Source organism: Lonchura striata, chromosome 11 (genome assembly GCF_050655825.1).
Source record: "Lonchura striata isolate lonStrDom1 chromosome 11, ASM5065582v1, whole genome shotgun sequence".
Taxonomy (NCBI): Eukaryota; Metazoa; Chordata; class Aves; order Passeriformes; family Estrildidae; genus Lonchura; species Lonchura striata.
Window position 1 is genome coordinate 14,629,182 of NC_140713.1, and position 15,024 is coordinate 14,644,205.

The 15,024-nt window shown below is 38.2% G+C and overlaps 2 protein-coding genes across 17 annotated transcripts in view; one reads left to right on the plus strand and one right to left on the minus strand.

Moving 5' to 3' along the window:
* Positions 1-4,995, minus strand: part of LOC110484420 (uncharacterized) — a 91,645-nt gene extending 86,650 nt beyond the window's left edge. For 5 of the 6 annotated variants that reach the window (XR_014957901.1, XR_014957900.1, XR_014957899.1 and 2 more), the window contains exons 1-2: positions 1,499-4,995; positions 680-771 (exon numbers count right to left, since the gene is read on the minus strand). The gene's annotated coding sequence lies outside the window, so the exon portion shown is untranslated. The remainder of the gene's footprint in view (positions 1-679; positions 772-1,498) is intronic. The other variant, XR_014957898.1, reaches the window with a different exon arrangement.
* A 4-nt stretch (positions 4,996-4,999) lies between these two features.
* The window catches only part of FTO (FTO alpha-ketoglutarate dependent dioxygenase), a 226,295-nt gene continuing 216,270 nt past the window's right edge, over positions 5,000-15,024 (plus strand). For 8 of the 11 annotated variants that reach the window (XR_014957894.1, XR_014957895.1, XR_014957896.1 and 5 more), the window contains exon 1: positions 5,001-5,156. Coding sequence is in view for 7 of the 11 variants with exons in the window: in XM_021555037.3 (XP_021410712.3) it covers positions 5,118-5,156 (39 nt within the window). In the remaining 4 variants the exon portion in view is untranslated. Of the gene's footprint in view, positions 5,157-15,024 lie in introns of all 11 variants that reach the window. The other 3 variants (XM_085589602.1, XM_085589606.1, XM_085589601.1) reach the window with 3 other exon arrangements.

The window sequence follows — 15,024 nt, forward strand, 5'->3', positions numbered from 1 at the left end:
ACAATTAGTTTTATATTTTACACTTTTACAAGTCTGTTAATTTTTTTATTTATAGTAATTTTAATCACTTCCTTTTCCCTTCCCCTTAGAGATTAAAAAAAAAAGCAATTAAAATTATACAGCAACCTGTTTTCATACTAGACAACACAAAGGTAGCAGTTTACCAAGTAACCAGGTTCTGCCAAAGATACTATCTCAAAATAAGCATTACCTAAGGGTTCTTTCTAATATGTTCCAAAGTTAACATAATTATCTTGAAGCTTGAAAATATTAACTTATAATTCTTAAATTTACTCAGATACAAGATTAAGCCCAGTTGTTCCATTCTAATAGCAGCTGAGTAACACAGCAGAATTGCATAATAATTTGGTGCCCATTTTGTGAAATGGATCTGGCCTTGTCCTCAATTCAGCAAAAAAAAAATCCTCTTTTCTTCTGGAAGTATGAATGTTACAGCTCAGTGACATTTTCAGTTTTTAGCATCTCACAGCAATTCCCCTCTTATAACAAGCAACTTGAACATTGAATGGGTCACAGCATCTTTCACAATTTAACCCAGATTTTGAATGGTATTTGAACTTAATTTTGTGAGTGGCAACATCAGAAACACTTTTAGAAAGAAACTAAAGAAGCCACTGATCAAAGTCTGTAGCTGTAATAAATAGCAGCTGGTACAAACCTTGTAATCCTTCAATTCCAGCTGGAGTTAGACCTGTATGTCTCACAGGCAGGTCCCCCACAGTTACATCAGCTGCAACAGGCATGGCTTATCTAGGGATAACAAAATTCAAATTAAATTCCTCTTCATCTGTTATTTAAACTAAGACTAGAACGAACAACACACCATATGAAATAAAGGAAAAAGTTATAGCAGATTCACTGAAATGACAGACTTCTGAATACTCCTATCTCAGCTAGATTTCTCAGAGAACAATCTAAACTCTGAAGTTCTCAAGTTTAATTTTATGCCAGTATTAATCCATTCACAAGATACACCTTTGTTGTGCAATAGCTTCAGTTCTATTTAATATATGTACAGTTAGCTTTCTGAAGTTCTAGCTCTGCTGTTTTCAGGAATCTTTGGGCTAAGGCCCTATTTCCAAGTGGATGTGGGAAGGGGACCCACAGGTTTTTTGTTTAATTGTTTTGTTGGGTTTTTTTTTAATTGTTTGTTAATTTTAAGAGAGGTAAAAGCTTAAGGCATTGAATGATAGATGAGCAATGTCATCTTCCATATTTTGAATGGAACTCATTAAAACAGGTGCTGGAGGTTATGAAGTCATTCCAGTGTTGCCTGCATTCTCTTAGTCTTCTTTCAATCACTGTCATAAAAGAAATTACTTTTTAAGACAGAAGGTCTCCTATGAATGATTCTTATAAATCTGAACATGATTCTATCTTGCGGCAACAGAAAGCTTAGCTACATGACAAAGTGAGATTAGGAAAGTACTAATATGAAAAAGCACTACATTTGTTTTGGTGTAATATATGAACATACTTTTTAACAACTGCTGTTTCCTTCTTGTCTTCTGGTGCAGAAAATTACATGTTGGTCACAGAGTCAAGTAAGGCTGAAACAACAGGAAAAGGAGAGATGTGAAGTCTTTCGACAGTCTTACCCCCAAAACAATTGTTACACTCTTGAGGTGATATAAATCCTTAGTCAATCCAAAACCATCTAGGAAAGCACTGGGAAATTAATAGTGATGCTACAAGAGACTTGCATCAGAGGCCATAAGCAACATGGTACAATCAGATATCCCATGCAATATCTGTTAATTCAATCATAATCAAAAGTGCTGCCTAAGCTTTTTCTTCCATCATAAATAACTCCCCTTATGGCTTTGTTCTAAAGAAACAAAAGGGATTAATGGAAATTTAGTTTCCAACAAGTCACTCTTGCTTTTAATCTTTTGGTTTTTTCATCACTAAAATTTATGATAAAATATTATTTCCAGACTTCACTGTTTATGAATAAACAGGAACACATTTTTCTTCCATGTGGAACAAATGTTTCCTTATCATGACCACAGAAGTGAACTGAACTACAGTTGTAGACTTTCAATATGGTTGTAGTTTCAATGCTGTCAGTGACAGAGAATACAACTCTGTGACGTTGATGTCCACACCACTCAGCCAATGGCACAACTGGCAACCAATGTAATCACATATCCATTGGGATCCAGCTCCTCAGCACCCTCGACTCTTTTTGCATTGCTCTTACAAAATCCTCCACACTTTGTAATTTGTTAAACTATCTCTATCTGAAGTCATTGGCTTCACTCAGGTCTAGGTTCATTATTATGGTTACTATTATATGGCCCTGTACCAGTATGGCTACAGCAACTGAGATCAAAGGGAAACAGACATTTTACCTCCAGAGGATTAGCTAAATTTGGTTCGTGGTGGTAGCAAGGAGAAGATGTTACCTTTCTAGAATGTAGATGTCCTTCCTTTCACAAACCAAAAATGACAGAGAATTTTTTTGGGCATCAAGATCTAAACAAGTATTTTATCAGCATGACTCCACAATGTTTATGATCCATCACAATCAGGCTTCAAAAACTCCAGAACAGTAACAGGCACAGACAAATACTACTGGTTTTCACTATTTGCTGAAGAAACTTTAATATGGATATCTACCTGCTTATCTTCAGTATGAGAGAAATCTACTTATTTTAAAACAGAGACAAAACAACACATGCTTGTCACTCAAATAAACAAACAACTCTTGTCAGTAGTAATCCATTACTGGCTGCAGCAAAACCACAGAAATACTTGAGCTGTAAGTAAACTAACATTTCAGACATCCACACAAAGCCAATTTTTACTGGCAACATGACATGATTTAAAGTGACACAATAAAGCAACTTCAAATCTAAAGTGTCCTGAACACTTAGAAGGTGAAATTTTCAAAGGGAAGAGGAAGAACTATTTCATTTCCGTTACAAAGTGTCAGAAATTAAGCATTCAGCTATCTTTTCTGTCCTGGGCCACAGAAAAAGAAAATGAAAAAAACAAATGAAAAAAACCATATTAATTTGGTTTATCAGATACCGTGGTTTTAGACAGAAATAGTACAAACGTGCCTCCTGGTTTTAGGGAGTCCAAATATAATTACAGATTTAGAATTTGGCTTGGCAACTTATTTGGCTGATTAGTAACATACCCATGTCTTTAATAATAACTAATAACCACCAGTTACGCTGCTGCTTTGAGAGAGGACACTTCAAACATCAAAGCATGTGTTACATATGTTACAGTTCCTCTTTGAATATTATCTGAGTGTCAATCACAAACACTTAAACAAAATTACTTTTCCTTGCAGTCCAGTTCCAGCGTTATTTCCAAAAGCATATGAGATTTCTCCACAGCATTCTGTATTACTTTTGAAAGCATTTCCAAAGCAATTACATCTGACAAAAGTGTACAGCAACATTGCTACAGAAGTTATGGTACTTAAAAGTACAGCATCTCCTAGAAGAAAGCTTAACAAAGTGAGAGAGATATAAATTTGTATTTGCGTCTGGATAGATCCACGTGCCATCCTCAACCTCAAAACTTAAAGCAAGCTTTATTTCCAAGAAAGGATACCCTACAATACTTCAGCACAGATTCTTTCTCAAAACTAGAGAACTCAATGTACAAAGAGAGGAATATTCCCCATATCTCTGGGCTTAACCTGTAAGGACTTCAAGTTAGGTATAAGCAAGAATTTTCAATATAACTACTAAAGTTAAAGAAACTCTAAGTCTCTTACACACTTCACTACTTACAAAAGTGGTTCTATCACCACCTGTATATGAAAATTTACTACAAAAAACTGCACACAACTTTGCACTGTTATACAAGTCTGACACTAATAAAATTAATACTTATCAAAGCTCATTCTTTAAGTTCGGATTCTCATGTAATTCACAGAAGTGTACTTTTGTATCAACATCCTTCAAAGGTAGCAAAACTGAGTGGGGATTACTTAAATTTTTGACAGTTCTCAGCCAACTGGGCTATAAGTAACTTCCAGAGAGGGGGTTTCTAATGAGATCATAGGAATTACAACTTAATTGTTTCAACATGGTTTTTTAACTTGAATGCCAGACATGGCCAAGATGATCCTTTTGTTACAAAATCCTACTTCCCCAGTAGAGGGAATTTAAAAAAAGAGGTGTGAGGGACCACCAAGCTACATTAGCTTATCATAATGTATTTCCAGCCTATGTTCTCCCTCTACTGAGTCCTTAAAATATACATGTGTGCACTTTATTGGTCTTGTAACCAAAATAATCTCATTTATAACCTGGTAGAAGTACACACACATATCATCTTTCAAATGTCATGTGTTGCAGAGCTGTGTGTTTTGGGAGGCAGACAGGGAAAAAAAAGAGACGATATGGAAGATGTTAGGAAATGCGACCACAACATCCTCCTGTTGCTTGAGGGAAGAAACATCTCTCAGACCTGTAAGTCCTACTTCGACACAGAAAAATCCAATCAACCGTGTCTTGCCTTCAACACACTTTCCAAGGCGTCCCACGTTTGATTCGGCCGCGCAGTTCGGGCGGAGGCTGGCAGGCTGAAGGGGCAGGCTCGCAGGCTCGCCTCACGCAGGAACGCCTCCACCGCCCGGGCTGTCCCGCCCCGGGCACGGGAGCTCCGCTCCGCTCCAGCCTTGCCCGCTACACAGCACAGGGCTACAGGGCTCCTTTGAACCAAACGCGGAGGCTCCCGGCCTCCTCCCGCGGCCACCGAGCGAGGTGCGGAGCCTCCCGGCTCTGGAGCCGCCGCCCGCAGCGCGGCTCCCGCCAGCCCCGCTGCTCGCCGGCCCGGCCGGGGACCGCCCGCTCCAGGACACGGCGCCCCGGGCGGCTCCGGCGCCCCGGTCCTCCCGCGCCGTGCCCAGAGGAGGAGAAACTCCCCGGTACTCACAGCCCCGCCAGAGCTCCGTTAGCGGCTGCCGCTGTTGCCAAGCGGGCGCTTCCCCTTCCGGGCCGCCCTGGGCCTGCCGGGACTTGGAGTTCGGGGCGGGGCCGCGCACTGCCCCGGAGCCGCGGTGCGGCCGCTGCCGGCGGAGCTCCCGCGGTGCTGCTCCGCTCCGGGCGGACGGCTAAGGCGGCACCATGAAGAGGAGAGCAGGGGAGCGGGAGAAAGAACTGAAGGTACCTTCCGTTTGCTTCCTGCTCCCCGCAGCCCCGAGGAGAGTGTGCGCCCGTGGCCAGCCCGGCTCGTGGGGCTGTGCGGGGCTCCGCTGGCGCCAGTGCTGGAGCCCCGAGCCGCCGTGGAGCTCGCTGTGAGAAGGAAGAAGCCCCGGCCCCGAGCTCGGCGCCGCGGTCACGGAGCCGGGGCTGAGCTCCGCGTGTGCCCAGCGCCGCCCCGCGCCCCCCGGGGCTGCCCGGGCCGGGGCTCCGCTTAACCGGGAGTGCCCGACCCCCCGCCCCTGAATGAGGGGCGCCTCCTGCAGCGGTAACAGGAGCTAGTGCTACCGCGTGTGCCATCTGGGCAAGATATTTCAATTTAAAAGAGAGTTCTGTGGTGTGTGGAAAAAATGATGCCAGGACTGTGTGTTTGTTTTTGTCGAAACATTCACAGTGAGGTGATGCACTGTGTAACTGCGCCTAATTCTTAAATTTATAAGTACTCTACACTAAGCCTGACCTAAATAAATATTTTTAAGTCTCTTATACCACCCGAGCTTTATAATGTTTCTTTTCTTGTTCACGTGTTTAGATGCAATGCTGTTACATACTTACATTGGAAATATTATTTCACTCTCTGTGGAAGCAAACGGGAGTGCTGAATGTTTGCTATTTCAGGTGCCTTTGAAAGGCTTGTTTTACTACATTGGACAATATTTTACTTCAGCCCTTGATGGTTGTTGTACTTCTGCTGATTTTGCTTACAAAACAGTAGTACTGAGAAGCAGTAAGTGACTTGTTTGAAAGCACGATACTGATATTAGAGGTGTTAGTGAAAGGAAAGCTAATTCCATTATAAATTTAGAAAATGCCTTTGAAAGTGCTAATCTCACATACCTGAGCAGGGAACATGCTGGTTTTGGTATTGCTGTTATTTCCTATTCAGTATAAAATACAGTATTCCCTGCAAAGACAGGGAAAAGGTCTGAAATAAGTTTGCAGCTAAGTATTAGAAAACTTTAGGGCCTCTTTGCCATGGTACATTTCATAACAATTCCTTAAGGACTATCTGGCCATTTTGTAATTTGTCTTTCTGCTATCCCAAGTTGCGGAGGGACAGCAATTTCAGTGTTACATTTGTGTTCTGCCCCTTCCATGTATGTCAAAACATATGCAGATGTCCCATCCAATACCTTGTAGAAAAAAACTCAACTCATACTTTTTTAGCCTGTACATTTGTGCTGTCCGTCCAAGGGCCTTTGTCCTGAATGTATTTGGGAATCATTTGCATTAGGAGAATAATGGCCCTTGATAAGATAATCAATCGAGGATACCTGTGACGAGTAAAAGGATGGTGCTGTGAACTACATTGGCAAAAGCTATATAGGAGGAAAGGCACTTGAAGAGGTGTCAAGAATAATGCATGAGAAATACTTAAGGTCAAGTGCAAGAGTACTGCTATAGACACAACTCGATTTTGGTGTGCAGATAGAGAAGGATGAAAGACAAAATTCTTACAGAGAGTTTAAAGGTGTCAATGCTTATAGAATGCCATAGAGGGATGCTGTAAACTGGGTACTGCTTGAGAGAAGCTGAGTATATTGAAAGTGAAGCAAAATGAGCCTGTAGAATGTCTTAGAATAAAGGCTGCCAAAGGAGAAAGCAGCAATGGGAAAAAGAGGGTATATGCTAGAAGGAACATAAGTGGTTTTTTTTCCCCATGGAAGCATCCTCATACTGATTATTTTCTACAACTTAATTGGAGATGTAATCTCTGGGCTCCTGGCAGTGTCCCAAGTCACCCTTGAGTCCTTGGGTTTAGCCATTCCTAGCTTATGTTGATCACCTGAGAAATGCTGAAGATAAAGGAACAGTGTCTTTATTGTAGTAGTTCTGCCAAGACTTCCATTTAGGTACTGATTAAAATACTTTTTAGCAAACCAAATATTAGTGAGGTTAACCCAACTTCTTCTTGAGAGTAAGATTTATGAGGCCTACTACTGAGAGGGAAGTGGTTGGGTAAAAAAGCTGGTTTGGATTATGTGTCTTCTGGCAAAGTCTCTTGTTTTCAAGAATTAAATCCTGAATAAAAGTTCGTGTTTTGCCATAATTGTGTACAGTTAAATGCTGTCTATCAGAATCCCACTGATGGCTTTTGCTTTTTAATTATGTAGCATGTTTCTTATATGTGATAAACTTTTCTCTGGCTCAAATTTTCTTGCATATAGCATGTTTTGATTTATGCTGTTATAGAAGAACATTTCTGTTCCAAGTACATGTGGTAGAAGTTCTGTAGAGTGTAGTGCTGTCATACAGCAATTTCCACTTTGCAGATCACTCAGTTGGGTTGAGTAAGATTAAATGTGTAGCAGAAATGAAATTCTTTGTGCTAGTGATTGGTGTTCCAAGACAAGAGGAGGATGCAAATTCATTCTTGGGAAAAGAGTCTGAAAGAAAAGTAGGAAAAACATAGCCAGAAATTAACTGTCTGTTTTAAACACCATATGGGGCATTGCTAATGTCCTGTAGACTATTTCTCTTGAGGCTTAACTGCACAGCAAAACACAACTACTCTGAGGTTTCTGAAGATACCTTTGGAGCTGTTGCAAGCCAATATTACTTCTGTGCATAAAACCAGAACTGTTAGAGTAGATGTTGTTCATTAGCTGAAAAGGCATTTTAATGAAACAGTCTATTGCAGGGTTGTCCATGCTTGCTTGTTTTAGTTTAGAATTTCAATTAATACAGTTTATAGTTATTTTGATTTTTTTTTCTTTACACTGTTGGTCAGAGTTGGTCACTTCTTTTTCACTGGGTGAGAAATGTACCATGCAAAGTAAAACCAAACAAACTTCCAATTTGGTGATCTAAGTAGGCTATTTGCTCCTTTTAGATTTGGGAAGAAAGCTTTCTGATTTTAGAATGCTTATTATCTTGATTGATGAGTTTAAAAAGTTGATATTTAATATAAGACTTAATGTTCTTGAGACTTATTTATTCAAAGTGGATTTTTAAAGTAAGTTTCAGTATGAGTGGCCAACTTCTAGTTATTTCCTGTGTATGCTTCCTCTACCACTCTTTGCATGTTAACACCCTGTGCCCTTACCAGGTGAAAGAGAAGATACTCAGCTAGTGTGGAGTATTATTTTCTTTTAAAGTAAAGGTATTACCTTGATGGGTCTTTGAAATAGACCACTAAAGCCAGTTCACAATTACCTTATGTAGCTATTTATGCTAATTCACATTACTGTGAATACTGACTGCAGAGAATGTATTCCACAGACACTACTGTTATGTTTGTACAGCTCCCAGCACAGCTGGGACCCCAGTTCAATAAATTTATTGCTGTACAAATAATAAATGCATCAATGTGCACATATCTGAATATTCACAAGGGCTTTTACAAAGACATTCATATGCAGTATCACATTTGTGAGACATGTTGGACAAAGTGGCAAGGAAATATAAAGCTTTAAATAACACAAAGCTTTGTATGTATTTTATTTACAAGGAGAAAACAGGAATATACTGAGTTTTGGCTGAGACATCATTGAAGGTCTTATTTCCTCCATCATCCTTATCTTTGCTACCTGCAAAATAATACATCTTTACAAGGTAAAACAGGTTGCTTCAGCATACTAATGCTCAAGGAAAATTAGACAATTATTCTCAAAGCATGATTAAGGATTTGGTTTTAGAATTAATGCTGAAAGATGGTGCCTGTACCATACAATGAAGTTCAAAAACTTTAACGTTACCATGGTTTGTTCTAATATGACAATGATTTATTGGTTCCAGTTATTGTTCTACCTCTTAAGATAAAAAAACATTATTAAAAAGAGTGAAACAAAACAAAATTTTCTAATTGACAGATTAGATTATTTTAGAAATTGTATTTAGGAAAATTAATGAAACAGCTTAGATGCAGTTAAATAAGCTTCTTGTCATGTCATATTTCTGCTTAGGTAAATGGTGTGCCGGTTTTAGCAGAATCAGCAACCAATATGCCAGTAGCAATTTTTGTGGTAATCACATTATTGGACCTTCCCATTATTAATGGGACAATAATTAAGAAATAGTGTTGATAGTCACATCACACATGATTTGTATATTGGAAATGGTCGGGTAGAAGCCTTGCATATGCAGAATAAAATACAAGAAAGAATAAGTGGCAAATGTTTCTTGCTTTTAAATTCATCACGTTCCTGCTGTTTGAATTGCCTCAGCTGCTAATGCTGGAACCATTACAGTAATGGACTCGGCAAATGAAGGAGAACCGAGACACACACTTTATTACTGGAGGGGTAATTTTCTCTTCATCTGTAATAGCAGCAGTGCCTAGTATTGATCAGACCATCAAGATACTAATCCTCTGTAAAATTACTTGTTATAACTGAAAATGTGTTAATCCAAATCAGTCTGTGTCCTGACTTTCTACTTACTATTGAATACAGACTATTAGATGAGGTTTTTTTGTGATTTAAAGCCTTTACATCGATAATAGTCAGAGCTTCCTTTGCAAGAGAATGTGCTTAATCTTAGCTATGGCCCAGGGTTGTCTTTTTGTTTTAACTAGAACATCACCCACTTAATTAAGAAGTGCATGTCTATCTTTCTGCTCGGAATTATATTGGTACTTTAGACTCTGCAGATTTACTGAATGTTGTTTTACATTCAGTCACTTGTTTTTTGCTGTAAATAAGGACAGATCTATGGTTCACATATTGGAATCTACAAAGATCTTGGAGCTAAGGATGTGAGGAGAATGGCTGTTCAAAACACCAATTTGGATTTTGTGGATGGTGGCCTGGGAGGCTCTTGTGGATGAGAGTAGTGTTAGGGAAGTTCAATGATCTAAAGGTCTTCACTTTACTTCTATGCTTTGACCCACTACATGAGACAGTGGCATGGTGAGCTGTGTGTCCCAATTCTGAATATGGGAAGGCTTCTTTTATTTTTTTCCCTCTGTTTTGTCTATTTTTTCATAGTCTTCTATGTATAAAATGGAAGCTCACATCTCTAACTCACACAGTCTCAGTGCTGTGGCTGTTCCCAGTGCACAACACCCGTGGGACCCGAGTGTGGGAGATGGTTCCATGCACGCTGACCTTTCACTGGGCTCACTGCTCTGGGCTCCTGCCATGGAGCCAGGGGTGACAGCCATGGGTGTCCTGCCAGCCCATGGTAGGCAAGGAGCATCCTAGAAGTGGAGCAAGCTGTCCTGCTGGTTATTTATTTTTAGAGACTCTGGTAGGCCATGCATTTTAGAAAATTTTTGTTGTTGTTTAAATTAGATTTTTGCTCTGGTGAAACAGTATTTTTATCTATCTAATTACCCCTCTGCTTTATTTCTTCATTATACTTTAACCAATTCAGCTTGTATCATTTGGAGAGACTTCACAGTTCCTAAAAAGTACTGGAGTTTCAATACCTTTAGAGGGATTGTGATTCTTTGTCTGCCTCAGAACATTACATTTCTCCCTGTTCTAAGGAAGAATATGAACACAGTATATGGTTCCTGGTAAATTCCACTTTCCCCAGTGAACAGCTTCTTTACTCTAGTTTTCAAGCCTAGACTGTTGTTAATATGAGTATGTTCTCAAACAGCAACACTGAGACAAAGAAAACAGTCATTTAAAAATCCAGTGTTAGACATGAATTTCTAAAAAGGTGGTGATTGTTCTTTACATTATTTTTCAAATACTTCTATAGATTGTAGCATTCAGGAAAATTAAATTTGCCCACAGAAATGAGGAGAAGTGAGTTTTGAAAATCCTGCCTGTTTTCTGTAGAAAAATAAAACTTCATGTGAATTGAATTTTGGTGTTTGAATTAATATCTTTCTGAAGAGAAATTTTGAGAAGCTTGTTAGCAGATTATTCAGTTTCAGAAGGCTAGGTAGCTTCACCCAAACCCTTTAGTCTTCTAGTTCTGAATTGAGTTTATAATCTTAGAAGTTTCAGATGGAAATTAGTGTTTTTGAAATAAAACCGTAGTGAAGCATCTCTACTGGAGATGCAGTACAAGTCCTATTTCCAATATTATTTTCAAATTTTGAAGACATTTGATGAATAATTGTTATACTTTTTTCTTTTACATCAGAGAAGATTCAGTTTCAGCTGACACAGGTTAGTCAAAACTAGACAGGTCAAACAAACAGTGATTGTCTAAAGGTTATTTCTGTTCCCTTACAGTGGCTGATCAAACTTATGCAGTCTTCAGCTGAGGCAGTGTTGGGCTGTCATGCTTTTAATAATTAATCTGTTTCTTAAATTATTTAATTACCTGTAATGACCAAGAGCATCCAAAATGTCAGATGATCCTCTTCCCTCCAGCTAAGGCTGAAAAGCACTGTAGTGTTTTACTGTATTCTGTTAGGTTCTCCAGTGAAGTGCAAAACATGGTTATGAGCATTTAATGGCATTTAAAGTATGGACAGATGAAACATATATTTGAAACTTTCTGGATAGAAAATTATAGTGCTGCAATTTCAAAACACTTGTGATTATTTACTGGAGTCTGATTATGGGAAGAAACTCTGCTCTACCTTATTTAGCGTAGCAGTTTTTTGCTTTTGTATACATTCTACCCCAATTTCTAAAAGAATTACATCTTTATCTCCTAGAACTTGTTCAGCTTCATTTTGCTTTTTTATCTGCTGCTCTTCCCACCATTTTTATTTAAGACTGTAAAGTTACTTTAGTGTAACTGCTCTTGTCACCTTTGCCCTCAGCTAATCAAATAGTTTACCTTGAGGGAAGCATTTATCTCCCACTTTCATTATTATTATTTTCGTAGCTGTAAAGATAGATATTTTATGTCTGCAGAAGGGTGTAACAGTGAAACGAGGTATTGATCTGCTGTATTTGGCAATTTCTTTCCACCTTGCCATCGATATCATGTCAGGCTATGTCTGTACTGTGGTTGACCTCACAAATAGCTCTTTATGTTCCCATTGGATTCAAATGATATACTATGCTCAAAAGTAAATCAATGAATGATTATAAAGTTTTTAGTATTATTTCATAACCCTGAGGCAACTGGTACTTCATGCAGTGAATACTTGAAAAGGTACCTGATTAAAATATCTTGTTGATTCTTTTCTAAGGTTTAAAACTGTATTGAAATCAAACACCTTGTAATATTAAGAGATTCCATTCTTCACTGGCAGAGATTTTACTTAAAACCTCCCACATATCATGGATGTTCTGTCCTCTGAGTGCAGAAATTTCATGCACTGGATCTTGCCAGTGATAAATCATGATTGTACGTACCCTGTATATGTTTATGGGGGGAAAAAAAAATGGAGGTGAAGATCAAATAAAGGTTTTCATATCCAAAAAGTAAGTTTAAGCAACTTTCAGATTGGAAAACATTGCTATTACTGCTATATAAAGCCATACATAGATATCATTCTAACTGGTATAATTTTATCTGGTAAAATACATGTTAAAATGCACATTTGGTAGGTTTTTTTACTCTGATGGAAATAGGTAGGATTTTTGCAAGCAGTTAGTCTTTAAAAGCTCAATCTTACTGATTTTGAATGTGCACTCAGGACCTGGAAAAATCTTCAGATTCTATTCTGTGCTTACTTCTAGTTTAAATTATGTCAGTGCAGCAGGTAATGATGCTCTTGTGCTTATAGGAAGTATTTCATTGTCTGATATCTAAAACATGTGATGGCAAAGAACTGCACTTAGTAAAATACTGAACTGAGCTCTGATGTGTATGTATGTATGTAATTACTGAATAAAACCAGAACAAACTATTTAGTCTAATGATGTTAGGTACGAGAAATTGGTTTTGGGCCTTCCTTGTAAACAGTACATATAAACATCAGGAAAATTATCATCTTTCTGAGTTGGAAAAGTTACTTAGATCCGAGTCTAAACAGAAATTCTTAATAAGCTGTTTTAAAGAAAATGAGCATTTGTCAAGCATACCACTTTTGCAAGACATTTATGCAAAAAAAGATAAAAATTGTGGAAAGGTGTTCCAATTAGATTAATTTCAAGTAAAATATTTTATTGTGTATTCTGAGACCATGTAAGTGCCATATTTTAACTATATAATATAAAACCACCAGAAATTATTTGAAAGCTCTGATCAGTTTGGAACTGTTTCTGTAAGCCTGGATGTTCTCTAAAATGTAGAATAACATTTTTTTCATGTACTGCAGGTATTATGAATTTGTAAAAAGTCCAATTCTGTCTTCTATCCATGGAGGAGCCAAAAAATAACTTTTTATTAAATTTGTTATTTCAGATAGTGTATTTGTTGAGTATAACGTAACTGACTTGATGAGGTAAGATCAAAAGGCAGCTCTATTCCCCACTTTCCAACCATTGCCATGTCAGTTATTTAGAATAAGATGGGTTGAATCAGTTGTGTGGTTCTCTGCATCTGTGGTAATGGGGAAGGGAAACAGTTTTGGTTTGGATGTTTTACTGTGATGATTAGTTCAGTAGTCAGTTATCTTTTATGGATGTTCAGTGCTCTGCTTTCTCGCCTCTAGCACGTGAAATGTAAAATGTGTACCATACTGGTGGTTTGTTTCTTATTAAACATCATGCAGAAGGTGGTAGTTGAGAAAAACTACAGGAATAAACTACTGTTGGTTTGTAGACTTGCCCCATTCTTTAAACCAGAAGCCGTTAAGCTTCTGCACTGTCAGGCTTGGGAGGCATCTGGTATGTGCTGGCTGTCATTTCTTGAGTCTCTGTTGCTGCTGTCCAGGAAAACAGTCCGTGATATATTCATATGGACACTATCGCTCTTGGTTCCATAGGAAGTATTTATGGAAAGCATTTATAAATAGGCATAAATGAAATAAAAGCCAATTATGACTACAGCCAGTGTATTTATTTCATAGTCTTTAATTCCGTTTTAAAAAACTTCAAAAATCTTTTACTTGCATTAGTAAAAGCTCGTATTCCTGGGTGAGGATTTTACTTAAATGTGCCATGGGAAATTTTTTTAAAAAGGCTTTCTTCTTCTGAATTTCTTTGCATTCTTGATATTACTATTTTAAAGTTAGATTTCATAAGCTTTTCTCCAGTATTGTTGTAAGTAAAAGTTGAAACTCATAGGAAATTTTCTGACCATGGGAACTGGTACTTTAGAAAACTTGTTGCAATCACTTGACTGTAGCAAGTTGTGCTCGATGAGAGTAAATGGCAAAGTTCTAAGTGGTGTTATAGCTTAAACTTTTGTAATGAACTGTAGATATTGGTCAGCCCTCCCCGAACTGTTTTAAAAATGCCTTATGTTACTGAAGTATTTCTTCACAGAAAGAGTGATTGGGCATTGAAGGTGGTGGAGTCATCATCCCTAGAGGTGTTTAAGAAAAGGCTGCCTTTGGCACTTAGTGCCATGGTCTAGTTCACAAGGTGGTGTTGTCACATTGGTGATTTTTCCCCAAATTTACAATTTCTACTTTACATTGAATCATCCTGCCTATATAGAAAAGGTTTGCAATTCAGTCCAAAATAGTTGAATTATAGCTTTATGGCTCTGGCTATCTGAAAGTAATTTAGTGTGATCAGGATAGTGGATTGGTCATTATCTGTGATTTCTGTGATTTGATATTATGTGTTGATATTATGACTTGTGCAATAGAACATATGAATGTAATGGCTACCTAAAGGAGTTTGTGCTCTGTGTGTGTCTATATACATTACAGACACATGGATTTATGCTTTATGATCCAAACAATTCCTCCTAAATAATAAGAATTCATTTTCTCTTCAGTTTGCAGAGCACAGTTTGTGATTAGGATCTTTAAAGGCTTGGTGTCAGGACGGGAAGTGGTCAAAGCAGTAATGTCACAGGCAGGAGGATGCCAGTGACCCAGTGAAAGAAACAAACACTTTGCATGTTGACTTTTGTG